General features: G+C 36.7%; 1 protein-coding gene across 1 annotated transcript in view; it reads left to right on the forward strand.

Moving 5' to 3' along the window:
• LOC104530524 (ran-binding protein 17) overlaps nt 1-15,761 on the forward strand; it is a gene marked incomplete at both ends in the record, with an annotated part of 50,391 nt that extends 34,630 nt beyond the window's left edge. Inside the window, 3 exons of the mRNA XM_010175126.1 lie at nt 7,640-7,854; nt 9,059-9,197; nt 15,595-15,761. Of these exons, the coding sequence (XP_010173428.1) occupies nt 7,640-7,854; nt 9,059-9,197; nt 15,595-15,761 (521 nt within the window). The remainder of the gene's footprint in view (nt 1-7,639; nt 7,855-9,058; nt 9,198-15,594) is intronic.
• Nucleotides 15,762-16,795: the final 1,034 nt, after the last annotated feature.

Raw genomic sequence — 16,795 nt, forward strand, 5'->3', positions numbered from 1 at the left:
TCCTAGATTAGCTATTTCAAACTGCTGCAGCTGTTGCTGAAGTGGTCATTGGCTTACAGTCTGGGATAGTTTTACTGCCCACTGTAAGTATTTCAAGATCCTGCAGTTAATCAGCTTTGAATAATTGCTGTTAACATTTTTAGCTTTTATCGCCAATTACTAGTTTATGAGGTTTCCATTCCAGAAAGATATAACTCTTCTGGAAATATGTTGTAAGGATTCATTAGTTCAGTTATGTTTAATCCTTTGAACATACAAATCCCTATAAAAATAGTGTTATTAAGTGACTTTGCATTAATGTCAAATGCCTTTCTGAAAATCTTAATACCTAATTTGTGCTTTTAAGGAAAACTTTCATCCATAATACTCTATGACTATTTAAAAATTAATTTGTCTTTTAAGCGTATATAATCTTGGCAAACATCTGGGTAAAGATAAAAAAGTAAACCAAGTGATAGTCATAAAATTCACTTGATCTTAATGAGCAATTTTTCCCGCCCCACATTCTGAAAAATTGTTTGATTCAGTTAAAAGAATGAATACATACATGCCTTCTAATTCTTGGGTCCAGTTCTGAAGTTTTCTGCTATACTATACTGCAAGTAACTTAAAATGCTGAAAATAGTTGAGATTTTCACATTCAGCATGATTTTATGGCTGAAGCATTAGAGAAAAAATAGAAGACACACAGTAAATGTCAGGAGATTAAAGTATATGGTCATTTATCTTACCAAGTCAGTCAAACCTCTTGTATATGCCTGCAGCTCATAGTGAGCTCCTCAAAGCTGATCAAAAAGACACTTGAAACTCAAGATAGATTTTATTGAAATCTAAACTATAATAATTGCCTTTCTAAACTGAGAGAAACACAAAGTAATGACATGAGACGGGGGGGGGAATAAAAGCAAACATCTCTCTCTTTCATCACACTGTCCTTGTGGGAAGATCCTTCCTTTCAGTCTCTGTTTCAGTTAATCCCTTGTCCAAGTGGGTTGCCATGAACTCTGCCTGGCCTCCTCTCATCCCTGAGAAGTTCTTGTTTCCATCACCTGGAGACCTGTCTGTGTTTTCTCCTCTTGGCTTCCAGCTCTGCTTGTTACCTCTCACCTCTCCTCCTTGCCATGGCCTGAACAGTGAGACTTTCCTTCTCATAGCTCAGCAGCTCTTCAGGGAAGGACTTGGTCCCTCTCCTGCGAACAGTGTAGCCTAGCCTCATTGTTCCTCTGCCTGAAAAGAAAATAATGTACTAAAAATAAATTAAAATATGGCTTGATTATATTGTACTTCCATTGGTAAGTAAAGTTTATATTTGTTTTAGAACAGAATTTTTCCTGCTTCTCTCTCACATGTAATGATTTACAGAAAATACTAGTAAAAGTATTATTTTCAGAAATTTCACCTGCATCAAACTAAACATGAAAATTTCCAGTTATAGTTTAGGTCCACTGAGAGTCATCTTGCTATATAAACCTATAAGTACATAAAAATGTGGTCTGAAATAACATCTTTGTCCTGTCAATGCTTAGACAAGGAATTGGTAACTAAAGGGAGGTGGCATCAGGTGATTCTTCTCACCAACATCAGAGCACAGTGCAGAGGTTATTATTGACATGATGTTGATTTTTCCTAAGTCTGGGCTACGCTTATCAAAGCAGTTTTGGATAACACACAGATACTTTGCAAATACAACCTTCTTCAGGTGATGAAAACAATCTAGAAATTTTGTGTGGATTTGTTTTGTATAACCCCTGTACTCTTGTTTTCATGGGAATAACTGAAACAAACATTAATGACCTAGCATGTTGCTTTCTTTCCATCTTAAATCCTGCCAAGTTTGTGATGTTCCTTTTTGTCCAAGTGGTACCTCCATTTCCTGTCTATATGTACTGTAAGATCTGGGCTTGGGCTAAAAATAGAAGGGGGAAGGAAAGGGATGAACTGTGTTTCTGAGGTTTGACTGTATGTGAACACTTGTGAGTATAGATGCTGAAATTTCTTTAATTCTAGACTAGCATATACTCTTTTCTCCTCTAGACTGGCTTATAGTGATTTCATATGTTTGAGGGCAAAGCAGCAAAAAAATCTAAAATGCCTATTTTTGGGATATGTAATCATCTTCAGTTGTCATTGAATAAAATTTTAAATATGAATTCTTTGTATTTTCTAAAATTGGCACCTCAGCGAGTGCTTAATTCTGCTTAACAGATCCAGCTTTGCAATTAGGACTGTACTAGTGTGTCCTGTCCTTCTGCTCATTTATCACTGATACTGATCCAGTGCTGAAGACAATTCTAAGATGTCTTTACAAATGCTATATGTTCGGAAGATGTAAAGCCTGGCGTAGGATACAAAAAGCACTTAGATAGTCAATTATCCTTGTTAGGACTCTGCAGCTGCTTGGCAAGGGATGTTTTGTCTTGTCCATTATGGCTAGAGCCAGTCTGACTGAGTGATAGAGTGATTTAAAATAAACAACTGAGAGAAGAAAATTGAAAGGAGTTGGAATAGTATAGTCCGCCATTCTTCATCCCCAATATATTTCACTTTTAATTCTGTATCTACAAGTCTCCTTCCTCTGTGTTTTTGAACTCCCAGTTGTACAGGAATGATGTTTCAGTGCATCTTGGGACCATCTATTTTTGTTTTGTGGTTTCTTTACATTTTAGTAAACCTCTTCCCTTTCATTATAGAAGACTGACATAAAAATAATATTTTCAATATGCTGTTTTTATTTATCTACATTCTGTCATGATATACTTTGATCTAAGTTTTTAATTTTGCTTCAGCTTTCAGCTGCTGTAGCAGTTACTGCTGAAGGTCAGTGATGAGGTTAGCCACAGTAGCACAAAACAATTTCCTGTTCTCACAGCCCAGGTAGCATTTGGATGTGGATTAAATTTTACCACATTTTCTCAGTAGCCAGACACAATTATTTCTAATGAGCTTTAAATTGCTTCTAGAACATGTGTTTCAAAACTTAGTGTGGTAATCCATTCAGTGCCAGCAACTTCATAAGATAGCAGTTCTTCAAAATTTTGGCTAAGTGATTCTTGCTGTAGAACAGGTATTTTTAATCAGCAGCTTCGCTTAGAAGTGGAGTGCTCACTGGTCTGGGTTGCTGTTGGTCTGCTCTCCTCTCTTTTTCGATAGTGGTTCCAGAATATATTGCTCTTCATTACGACTCAGATTTCATAATCAGTTTCTTTTGGCAAATTTATCTTGGCTCTCTGCATGCTCATTGTGCTGATTTGAGAGGGTTTATGCATCTTTTTTTGTTGCAGAAGCTTTAAAAAATTAGTTGTTGAAGCTCGCTCTCATCTTTATGATTCATGTTTTCCTTTCATTTCCTATACATGACCACTTCTTTATACTGCCCTAGCATTCTGAATGCCTAGAAAGCATGCATTCAGAACCATCTTTATGGGGCAGTGGTGAATAATAAAAATTGGAAAGGGGAAAAGGCAAAAAACACTTTTTCTCTATAAATGTGATAAATTGTCACAACCTTTGTTTAATCTCACCAAAGTCTTTTTTTATCTTCATCTCATTCACACATGTTAAAACATGATTTAGTTGTATTATTATGCATAGTGCTTATTGGACTGAAATCTAGAACAAGCCCTGCTTAAATGAAAGTCAGCCATAAGAAAATCATATTTGTATTATAGCTTCTACTGTAAAAGCAATTAAGGAGGAGAACTGAAAAGGAAGCTGCTTGTCCTGACATGCTCCCGCATCTAGGAGGGAGTGAGGGAATGAGCTGTGCAAAGAGCTCTGGTGCATATTGCCTGTGGGATTCTGAGGCATGGTGATGTTATCTTGGATCGGAGCATCCCAGTTTGGTTTTTTAGCTGGCTTTGTATTCCCCCACTGCGTACACACATTTTTTTCCTCCAGCCCCCTTGTTTATGTACTAAGGAGTCTCCTGCAGTAATGAAATGCTTAAATTGTCAGTCAAATTCAAGTTCTTATTTACTATCTAGCAGTTTCACCCAATATCTTTAAAAATCCTTTTCATATTCCTGTCAGAATTTTGTATCACCTCTGAGACTCAGAGTTTATAATTTTTGTAAGTGACGTTGCTGTCAAATGCAGAGCAAATATTTGTTTTAAAGGAAGTTATTGAGAATTTTGAAAGTCAGTATATTTTAAGATTATGTGATACAATTTATTCCACGTTAAGAAGAAATTGGTACAAGTTGGATTTTTTTGTTGCTTATTTTTAATTCAGTAGTAACATTGAAACTTCACTGATTAGTCTCTACAGAGTTTTCATTTTGACAGGAGCTGTAAACTTCAAACACAGTTTTTAAATTCAGGACATCAAAGGTCACTTTTATGTTGATTTAATTTCTTTAAATTTCTTTTAACAACAGGAGTTTATAAAATTGTATTTTGGTCTTCCACTATGAGGATTATAAATGTAAGTATATCCTCAGTAGCTGAGGAGTTGTTCTTGACCTGATTCCAAGTACCTCAGTAAATTAGTTTATGTTCAGTCGTATCCATGGTGTGTAAAAATATTCCCCTGAAGCTCCTGCTAAATGTTACAAGTAGATCATTCTTTTTTTTATCTGGTCAGGCATAGCACTGTGCTTCATATTTTTTTTTCAATAACTAATGCTAAAACACTAGTCTTTGTTCTAGCACTGCATCCCTTGAATCATAGGCTGATGGCTCGGGGCATTGGTAACAGGCACTGTGTGGTCTTTCACCTCTGCTGCTAATTTGAAATCAGCTGTTCCCACTCTTAGGCCTTTTTAAAATGAGTCCATGGACACAGAACAGTTCTCTGTGGACTCTGTCCACTTGCAAAAAGCAGCTTTTAATCTTGCACTAGACCCAAATTCTTCTTAGTGTTTTCATTAGGAGGAATAGGCACCCAATTCCTCTTCTGCCGTGCCTGCCAGGGGTGAGGCAGGGTGAGGGAGCAGGGGTTGTGCCTTCCTCTATTGAGTGCTTTATGCTGATCAATGGATTTAAAGTTTTAACTATAGGGTGAAGTAATAAAAATGATAGAAGATCAGCACTAGTGTATACCTTTTAGAATTCATCTTCCCAGGCTAAGAGATTCCTAGCATTTTTTCAACTTCTTTCCCCATCGTTCTGTTTTTTCTGTTGACTTCCAATTAATTTCCATATTAAGTACATAATTGCCTTGTTGACAACTACTAAGCTCTTTCCATCTGTTGCATATTACGCAGAGTACTTCAAGGACCTAGGATTGCTTGAATAGCTCAGCTATAAACTCAAGACTGTTATTTTCTTGGATCCAGAACTTTCTTTGTTTATTTCTGAAGCCAGATGTATATTTGTGTTGTTAAAGTAGAGATTTTCAGCAGAGAATTTAGTAGTGGGAAAGACCAGATAAGGCTAGTTTCCAGCACACTAACCTTTTTGTCTTGTTTTTACCCTGAGAGTTGTACACTGTTTATATATTGGCTTTCAAAAATAGTGGGTGCTTTCCCACTTTATCTCACAGACAGAATTTTGTATTTCATTTTATTCACGGAATTTGAAACTCACTGATGATATCAGTAACTAGACTAGATCTTGTCAAAACGATTAATGTTAATTAAGATGACCTGGCTAGGATATCTTAAATAAGACACTGTAGGAAGCCAAGTGGGATTTATCTTTAATTTTATGTCAATGTAATTTCTCAGTAATTTAAAGTATTAAAATAAATGAACAGGTACGCTAGAAGACATTATTCTTTTTCTGCTATGTTTTACTTTTCAAAGAGGATCTTTTTGATACCAGTCATTTTAGCACGAGAGCAACTTAACACCATTTGGAATTAATTTCTATGCAGTAGCAATCACTGGAATTGTACCCTCTTCCCCAGTTACACTGTGTTCATGACTACAGCATTTGGGGTAGTGGAGGTGCTCCTATGACCTTTTACAGTATCAAAACCTTTCTGTATTTTCTTTTTTTTTTTTTTTAATTAAGAGGGTTTGATTTTTATCGTGAACATCTTTCCTACCTAAATATTAGATTCTTCTCCTCCCTTCCATGATTCTAGTGACGCCGTTCCTGCTTCTTACAGACCCCAGTTACTACTTCTAAGTAATCCCTGTGGGTATTCCCAGTCTTCTTTTGTAAGCCTGCTTTTCCTTTACAACCTGATGCATGAATTGTCTTGTACTTGCTAAAAGTGGTGAAGTTTTAAACAGTAACTTATGTCTTTCCCTCTTTGCATTAAATGATACCAAACAACATATAATACTAATACTTTGATGCGTTGGGTATTTAGAAACAAGGTTTTCTCCTTAATTTTTTCAATTACATGATGTAAATTCTTCATTGTCAGTAATTAATAACATTAAAAGAAAGAATTAAAATAAATTAGGTATATGATTTGCAGGTGGGAAATTGCATGGATACTGAAGAGAGCTGTTTGGAGACAGACCCAGTTTAATATTAGGCCTTATTATGTGTTAAATAATACTACACAATCTTATGAGATCTGTGTCATCTCAGACAAGTTTTTAGGGGCATTTGTTCATTGGCTATGATGAAAGCAAAACTAAGTTGTCATAAGTACCTCTCTCAACTGATACTTGGTATGTAGTTGTTAATGCGCAGTTCACTTGTTGCTCCTTGATCCAAGGTATCATCATAGCCATGACAACTAGTTTAGACACTGAAAGCAGACATGCCAAGCATCTGATCTGTAGACTATTCTGCTTTTATTTGTAAGAATACTTTTAAAAATGTAGATTTGTATTATTTACCTCTAGTTAAAATGACCAAGAATGATGAATACTAACAGCGAAGACCTGACACTTGTTTTTTGTGCAGGCCAAGCTTGCCAAAGTCAACATCAGATGGGGCCAACCTCATAAGGTTACTTCATGGAAGTACTTAATCTTTGCTGTGTTCATTCTACTGCACTTTCATTAATTACTTCAGTTTAAAAAAAAAAAATTGTCAAGAAGACTAACTCGGGTGCTGTGAAGATGAGCATTAAATTGTTACAAGATACTCAGAAAACTTGATAATGAGGCCTTGTGAATAATTAGACTTGTAAAGAGAGTTGCAGTGGGATCTAGTGTACTGCTGCACAGTGGATCCAAAAGTCCACTGTCCACTACTGCCTGTTAATAGCAACAGCAAATATTTACCATTAGCTGTTATTTTTACATTATAAACATGGAGCTTAATTAAAAAGTCATTCCCATCTGTGACTAGTAAAATAGAGGCTTCTGTAATGGACATATTTGTTTTCTGAGGGATATATTTAGTGTGTGTATACATCAGCAACCATCCCAAGAGACCGTCATAGTAATGGATCAAAACCAGGCTTCCCTGCAGCATGAGAAACTGTAAAACCATGTGTTGTCACTCTGTTCAGATTAAAGAATTCATGCTGATAGACCCAGTCATGGTCCGACTGTACATCAATGACAGGAATTCTATAGCTTATATTTTAAATTTTGCATAATAATTCCTTGGTGGCTTTTAAGCTGTAGTCATGCTTAACAGATCTTTTACATCAAATGCAGAAACAAATTTTCTTCCAAATAGTAATGAAAATAAAGACAAAAAATAAGTTTAGATAGTGCCATCAAAATACTTTAGATTTGCAGCTGCTTATGTAAGTTTCTTTCTTTCTTTCTTTTTATGAAAACAGGTAATCAGATCCTCTCTCTTGGGACTTTGTCAAAAGATCAGGTTTATCCGTTGAAACTCAAGGGCATTTCCATCTGTTACTCTGCACTCAAATCTGCCTTATGTGGAAATTATGTCAGCTTTGGCGTCTTCAAGTTGTACGGGGACAACCACTTTGACAATGTACTTCAGGCCTTTGTCAAAATGCTGCTTTCAGTATCCCACAGTGACTTGCTAGTAAGCAATTACTCATCTTGGGAGTCTTTACGTGAAATATGAAATAACACCACCACAGGCTTTGTGTTGTTATAATGAGACAGAGGGATCTAGAACAGCTCGAATGCAGTTTTCAGTTCAATTAATTGAATTTATTTGTAAAGTGACAGGTATAAAAGACAGGTATGACTGAACTGCCATGTGAAACGGGAGCTTCTCCAGAATTTTCACTAGGTTTGTTGTAAAAGAGGGAAATGCAATTTTTTTTTTTTTTTTCCTTTCTATGCTTGCAAACCCATTTAGGTTGCCTGCATGCACTGTAAAACATCCTCACATATTCAGACACTCTGCAATTAGTTTCAGTCTGTAAATTGTCACTGTGTATTCCCCATAAAATTTAAAACTTTAATTTTAAAATACACCATGTTCCTTCCCACTTCTATGTGGGAAGACAACAGATCTTGCACAATATCAGCCTAAATTTGAACTGTGACATTTTCTTTATGACACTTTAGTTCAGAACTGTCATTTTCTTGCAGGAAGGGACAAATTTGGGATAAAGATGGTTAATACCCAGATTTATGCTTACTACATAAAGTAATATGAAACTGAAAAGTTGCTCTCAATTAAAATTGGTGTATTGGTTGCATAGTAAAGCATGCATATTTGGTACAGTCCTAACCATCCAACAATAAATGCTGTAAATAAGAGTCCTTAAGAGTACGATGCTGGTTGCGCCAATGGGTTCAAGCAAGTGCCTTTGCCTGCACAGAGCCTATTACGGGACTTCACTTAGGCACAAAAAAAAGTCCACCTCTGATATGTCCCTCTGATTTGGGGAAATCTGTGATGAATCTTAATAAGATTTCCTGAAGAAGGTAAGATATGGGCAGTAATCCTGTCAAACTGACACCCTGGACAGAACACTATACCACATTTCCTAGACTGATAGCTGTGTAGCATGTCAAAGCATGATGGCGTTATTTTATTATCCTGAGCTTATTTTAAACTAAGAGGGAGTTTGTATCCTATGGTAAATTTGAAAAGTTGAAATCTACCAAAGACAATAAAATATTTTGTCTCTATAAATATTCTGATTTAATGTCTGAGTTAGAATTTATCACATCATTAAAAAATATAAGACCATTCATCTATTATCTGTTAATGTTAATCTTAGTTGATGGTAATATCTATATTTACTATGAATGTGTACTCTCTTTTTCAGCAATATCGAAAACTAAGCCAGTCTTATTACCCACTTTTGGAGTGTCTGACCCAAGATCATATGAGTTTCATTACCAGTTTAGAACCTCACGTCCTAATCTATATTCTTACCTCAATATCTGAAGGACTTACTGCAGTAGGTAAGCATCACTTACACTCAGCTAAAGAACAAATTTGAGTATTTATGTATCTAGGATTTTCAAAGCAGCACATTCATTTCTATCTTAAAAAATGAATATCAAGTGACAGTGGAAGATGCTGGCTTTTGAATATTTTAAGAATGTGACTATTTTGATTAATAGAGCTAAGTTCTTTTAAACATCTAACTGGTCAGTTTTTACAGATAGTATTTTTAAATTGTCTTTTCTTACATGCCAGAATTGTTACAATTGTTAATATGCCTTCACTAGGATTGTATTGAAAATTCATACATTTGTTATTCAGAAGTAAAATGTATTAAAATGTGTACAGGAATCTATGGGGTTTTAGTTTTATTTGATAAACATAGCTGGTGTATAAATAATGGTTGTTCTGCACAGCTGTGATACGATTTGAGAAATGTAAAGGTATCTTTATCCATGGAAAAAAGAAACTACTTATTCAGTAGTTCTTGATTATGCTTTTAGCAGAGAATTAGTGTAACAGAAGCATACTTGGAGTAATGATAAAAATGCAGCAGTATGATTGCAGTTCATTGCATTCTCTGGCATGTTTTAATTTAGGCTTTACAACCAGATGACTGTCCAAACATTTGGGGTTTTGGGGTGGTGTGTGGTAGCCTAAAGTCATTCAGAGTATGGAGAAGGAGGCTGGACATTTGGGGAAAGAAAAAATAAACTATGTAGTTACATTCTGATCACCTAGAAATGCCATGAGTTTATATAGTGTTTGACTGAGAAGTTGTTCAAAACCTTACAGTGATATTTATTGATTAAGGTGGTTATTTGGGGGGGGGGGGAGGGGGGGGTGTAGAAAATGACATTAGTGTGTATAGATGTTACTCCATAATAGCTGGTGTTTCTCATTACTGCCAAGTGTCAGTCTAGCCCCATAGGAATGTATGAGTGTACTGAGACTCAGAAAGCATTTGCTATGTTAAACACATTCAGCAGTTTTTGCTGCAAGAGGGAAACTACTCTGAGAGAGAAAATGGGTAGTGAATAGCTAAGAAACAGTAGTAAAGAAGTATTCAGATCATGTTATTATATAATGCTGAAATCCATCTTCTCCAAGATATTTTGAGTGCTTTGTCACCTCTAATGATGGTACAGCAACTTCTGCCTATAAGCTGGTTCTGCTGGGAGTCTGCTTGTTGATCGTTTGCAAATAGATATATTGTACTGAGTATTAGCTTGACTGACAGCTACCAGTTTAACAAGCCATGTGCCTGGTCTCTGTTATCACTCCACGTTACATCTCTTCCATTTGAGATACTGGATATATTAATTTTGATAATTCACTAGCATACCAAGTTTACTTGAGCCATCTCTTTGAAACTGAATTTGATTTCATGTAAAAGAGAGAGAAGAAAATGTAGAAGCTATATAAGCTTCAGCTTTCATGTGTTATGTTTATTTTCCCCTTTCAAAAAGTGTTGATCTCTTTCCAATGATATATTTCCAATTACAGCTTTGAACTTTTGTGGTTTAGGTATCTGGGAGTTTAATTATGGAAAATTACTAATTTTTAGGAATATAGAGTATTGTTTTTAAGAGAACTTCTATTTGGTGGAATTCCAGATATCCTACTGAGAAAAGCATCAGCAAAAATTTTAACAGCTCACTTTTTTTTTTTTTTAACACTTCATAAACCATAGACTTGCCTAGCCTATGCTCTCCTTCAGTTCCTCTTAATGTCCTTAAAGTACTTAAAATAAATAAAAATGTATGAGACTAAAACAAAGTGTGTAGGAATCTTTAACTTCATGCAACTTCACTGAAGGGCAGTCCATCAAAAGCTTGTCTGTTTCCGTATTGCCCAGAGGGGATGTGGAGTCTCCATCCTTGGAGATATTGCTAGATACTGGACAAGGTCCTGAGGAACCTGTCTGATGCTGACCCTGTTTTAGGCTGAGGTTGGACTGCAGGATGGTCCCATTTGGTTTCTGCCACCACCTCAAGGTGGTATTTATCCTACATTTTTCACTTGCATTCCCTAGCTTTCCAAAACAATTTCTTATTCTGACCAAATGGCTGTGCAGCTCCGGATCTCTGTGAATGTCTCTTGTACATTAAAAATAATACTTGCTTTCCATGATTAGTGAGCTGGAAAATAACTGTGACCTTTCATGTTCAAGTGATAAAATGATTATTTTTCCTTAATATCATGTTTATTAATACTGCATATATCAATGTCAGCCACTAAATTCCTCATTTGTGTTCAAGAAATTTTATTTTTGTAGTGAACTAAATAATTTTTCATACTCGTATGATGACATGTCCAGATGAACTACTCTTTGGTCAGTTTGTAGCTTCTGATGTTAATTTATTTATTTGTAATCATCTCAAGAGTTAGTTACCTGTCATTGTATTTTCTTAAGATTCCTTCTTCTAGGTCTTTTATCCCTTTTAAAATTTTGGTATCTGGGGCATTGCCAATTGTCAGACAGTGAAATACAAATTTATTTCTTATGTGTTACTTGGTCACATACATCCTTCTGCCTTTGGAAAATGGATAAGTAAATCCAAGTATTGCCTTTTTCACTGAATTACATCAGTGCCACAAGAACATCTCAGAAAAATAGGGCTCAGGGCTATAAGCCATCTGAGGGGGAATTGTCTTTTAAACTGATTAGAACATACAAGTCATTTTCAGAAATTTTTATAAAAATGAAATAGCTGTCTTTTTTATTTTAAAAATTAAATACCAGGAGATCTCTTCTTTTTCACAGGAAAAAAAGTATCTGACTTTTTTCTCTGTTCCCTTTACATATGTGAAACCTCTGAGACTTTCATTGTTGTCAGCTGTAGGATAAACATTCCCCAAATCCTTATTTCTGAGGAGCATTCATTCTGTTGCTGAGTAAATACCTTGCTTGATTCCACGCTTTATAAACACCATGAAAGAACATGTATTCCTTCGGAAGCGCCTAGCTGTAAATCAGCTTTAATGGAAGTCTCATCTAAGCTTTTATTGCAAGGATAAACACTCCAATACTTCTCTTCTAAAGTGTTTACCTGGCTTTTTCACAGCTGACTCAGTGGATCAGAGCCTTTTAATGCAGTCTGCCTGGCATGTTGTCACTAATCTCTGCAAAGCTTTTCTAATTCTCATATGATTAATAGTATAGTATGCTATTCATTGAGGAAAAAAGTAAAACACTTTTTTCTGTCTTGCTGCCTGATTTAGATGTTAAATTGCTAAATCCATTTACTTTTCAGGTTTGGTCTCAAAGGCAGATAATGCTAGTATTGAACTGTGAGCAACTGATGGACAGGGAAAATACCACTTAACTCCCTCTCCTTGCCTTTATGTGAAAAACAAAACAAAATCTTTTAATTTGCAGAGATTCAGCAATGTCATTAAACTGTTGAAAAATAATTCCCCTTCTGCATGCTGTTGTCATATTGTTGAGTCCAAAAAGCGTCCTCAAGTTGTTTGGGTTTTTTAGATAATATAACCCATTCTAACATACGTGCTCAACTTCCAGTTACTTGAGCTCATGGCTGATTGGAATTGCCTATGTAAGGCAGTAACACAGATAATAAACAAGTGCATGAAAAGTTAGCTCCCAAAACGTGAAATGAATGCACACTGGCAAGGAAGAAACAAAACCAAAAGAGCTAGTTGAATGTGATGGTGACTGCTGCCAAAGTCATCATCTTTGTCCCCTGAGTGCCACCAGCATCTGCCTTGCCAGCAAGGCAGTCCAAAGAGCTTGGTTTGGTTTGACAAAACTTCTGAGCTGTTAGCGTATCCGTGCTGATGCACACAGAGCTGGTTTTCACATGTTCTGTAACCATGGCCTGCCTGCTTCGTGATCCAAATTGTTAGTTCACAGGTGACAGAGCTTAGTTGACTAAAGAAATGTGGTTTCGCTGCATTTTTCCTGGTTATCCCAAGCTTTTATCTCAGTTTATTTTATTATTCGATCTCTAGTCTGTCTTCTCCATCCATTTCTTCTATCCATAGTCCAAAATCGGTAGCTCCTTGTTGCTCTCGTTTGTTCTATTTATTTGGTTGGCTGGCTTGTCTTGCTAAGATTTAGTGAGAACACTATTCTTCTCCAGCACAAGGTTCCACGTGCCCAGAAGAGTAATTCAAGGGAGTTTGCTTGACGCTCCCTGTCTGTTATATCCTTGCAATCAATAGGAAAAATGAGCATAGGGAAGCATATTTGATATATAGTTATGGGCAAATTTAAGTAGCTCTTAACACTCATATTGGATTCTCATGAGCAAATGATAGCATAGACCTGTCTGCTGTCCTGCTAAAATCACTTACTGTCGAATGTAAAATATCTACTTGTACAGTATCAGCATGTTTAGAACTACTGCTGTTTTGTAAACTGATGATAGTGATTTACTTTGTATTATTCAATTTAAAAACAAATAGAGTTAAGCACTGGTTTAGAAATACAGCAGAGCCCTCCTATGAAATATGTATTTTCAAATCTCTCACTTGTTGTTATTGATGGTGATTCAATTCCACCACGAATTGCATTTCTTGTTTATATGCAGGACTGTTTTGGTTGAGAACATGATGAGTGCCAGATTCTGCAGTCTTTACTTTGGCAAGACTCCTTACCTTTGAACTCAGCTTTGTTCAGGCAATGTGTCTTAAGATCCTGCCCTGTTGTATTCAGTCCTAGGAAGGCCACTGGTCCAGTGAGGACAGAGTGGAGATGCTCCAGCTCATTTCTGTGAGCTGTGAGATCGGTCTCAACTCCTGCTGCTAAGTCAGCTGGTTGCTTTGGAAGATCAGGTCATAGGAGATGACTTGTATCTTCTTTCCCTGTTAATGTTTCTTCAGTGTTTACTTCAAAACACTTGTAGCAAAATACAGTTAGTTTTTAGATGGCAAAGGGTTAATAGTGTCAGCGCAGAGCTTAAGGAGTTAAACTGACACAGATCATTGTCTATAGGGATGTGTTTAAATGAACACTGCAAGGTTGGCAGGCCTCCAAATTAGCATAGTTTAAAGAATTCAAGGTGCATTTAATTGGATCCTTCTAATCCCTTTTCCCTCAGAATGAGCATTTTAACAGTTTAATTCTTTTTGCAACCCCCACACATCCCTTACTCCAGTGGCTCATCTAAAATAAATACTGTGAACTGTAAAAGGCCTGGACAAGTTCTAGCTGAAGCCAGTGGCAATAGGATGGAGTCCTAAGTGCTCCACTCAGTTGGATCGGATGATTGAAATGGCAGAGACTATCAGCTAAACCTTGCATCCAGCAGGTTAAACCGCTGCATGGATACAAGGAGCTGCAGTTGGTGTTGGTATCATGAGGAACTGGCAGTTGTTTGAACATCTGGCTCTATCCAAGATTACAGACCCGGAGCAGGGAGGCAGCACAGCTGTCAATGTCCAAGTCGCAGCCACTGGTCTTGGGGCCAGGGAGTATCTCAGGTGTCAGGAGCAAACAGCAGCTGGGCAGGGGAAAGGGTGCACCACGGTTTTCAAGAGGAAGACAACAGGAGTGTGCATGAGAACCGAGGACCAGTACACTCTTACCATCGTCTGATGCATGGAAGTGAGCAGAATCCTCTTTCACCACAGCAGCACAGCAGGCAACACCTAACAACGAAATCACTTACATAAATCAGACAGACATATTTTCAAATAAGTTTAAGCTGTTAAACTGCCTTACTTATAGAAACAGTAAGTAAAGATAGGAAGTGGCTTTTGCTTCTGTTTTTCCATAGTATCCTCCTTTGCCGTCATGACTTTCAGTTTTGGGGACATTTATGAAGTATTTGTCAGTGACCATTGTTGTACTGTTGTCAGCCTTATTTAATGTCTCTTAACTTAATTGAATTATTAGTTGTTAAGCAAAATGACGAACTGGCTGTTCTGCGATCATCCTTTTACTACCTTTAATGGCCTGTGTTCATTGTTTGCCACCTGACATTGATCGTAAGCTATTCGGGGCAGAGAAACATTGGGAAACAGCTCTACTGATTTAACCTTGGCTTTTCTGTAAGCAGATCAAAACAGAATTTTGGTTTCCAGGAATCTGGAGCCTTCTGAATGTAAAACTGAATACCAGTAAAATTTCCCCCCTGATCCTGCACTTCACAGTACACAGAGGGGCGGCAGCATTCATGCAGGAGTGACTGAAGTTCACTGGCGTTCACAGGATTTTTAGTACATGGAGCTATCCAGTTACTCAAAAGTGAAGGTTTAATACCACTCTGTGTTAGCAAAAGCAGTCTTCAAAGCTGGTCAACTTGTATCAAAAATAGTCCTGTCGATGTAACGATTAGCCTAAAGTCAAAGAGATTGCTAATGCTGAGCTCTTGAAGTACTATAAAATATCATTATTAATTATTCTTTTATGGCAAAAATTTCAAAACTGTTTCTTATTTTACACAGATACAATTGTCTCCTCCAGCTGTTGCGCTAGTTTAGACTACATTGTCACCTACCTCTTCAAGCACCTCGCTAAAGAAGGCAAGAAGACTCTAAGACGTAGAGAGATTTCACAGGATGGACAGAGATTGCTTCATTTCATGCAGCAGAACCCAGAGGTTCTACAGCAGGTGAATTAGCAGTCTTTTCTTTGGGATATTACTACATTTCTGAATTTTCCTCATTTTCAAACCTTGTGGTATTGAACACCAGTGTAGCGCTGGCTTTTCATTAACAGAACAAACCTCCCTACACTGGTATTCAACCATGAGTAGCTTCAGCTGTGTTCTCATGACAACCAAAGATTGAACATATTTTTTTGTCATACGGAAAAGCATAGATACTATACTTGACTGTACGGTATCTTAAAACATGGTGTTTCAATTTTGCTCATGAAAGGAGGTATGTGAGATCAACAATACGTTTTTGTAGACAAATGGGAAGGAAACTAAAGTATTTTAGGAGGAAGAAGAACAAATTCTAGCATTGAACCATACATTTTGTTAATGAAATGTGTAAATTGAATGGCTGTATGCTATCAAGTTTGAATATTTTATTTTGCAGTAGGTGAGCCAGTGGGATCTTTTTCTATTAAAGGTAAATACAATAGAAATTAAATCTCGTGCTTCTGAAAGGGAAGTGGCTGCTCCAGTGCTTAGGAGAGATTTCCCCTTCCCAGCTCCGTCAGGTTTATCATAGCCAAGTACATTACAGGGAGATCAGGATGTTCGTAGCTACGTATCTCCACATTTGCTCTGTGCCATATTCCCGTAAAATCTCACTAAACTATTTGAAAATGCATGTTTACAAGAACCTCTGGATTCCTAATGCAGTTGCAAAGATGCTGTTTCAGGAAACGTGTTTCACGGGTCTGGAGGCTTTTAATGAAAATGGAAGTTATTAACAAAATGCAAATGACTAGTGTGGTCATCTTTGTGTTTCCCTAATAGGTACATTGCCATTTGGAAAAAAACAGTCACCACAGTTCTTGTTGTCATTTGTTTACTGTTCTAATTGAAGATGAAAAGTAACTAATGGTAGCTAATATATTCCTGGCAGTATACAGCATATTGTGAGAATATTAATGATGTTTATTATTGACATCATTATCAGCATATGATGATTCCCTTGTCAATATTACAAGTTCTCATGTTTTACTTGCCTA

Source organism: Antrostomus carolinensis, unplaced genomic scaffold, assembly GCF_000700745.2.
Source record: "Antrostomus carolinensis isolate BGI_N321 unplaced genomic scaffold, ASM70074v2 scaffold45069, whole genome shotgun sequence".
In the NCBI taxonomy this organism is placed as follows: domain Eukaryota; kingdom Metazoa; phylum Chordata; class Aves; order Caprimulgiformes; family Caprimulgidae; genus Antrostomus; species Antrostomus carolinensis.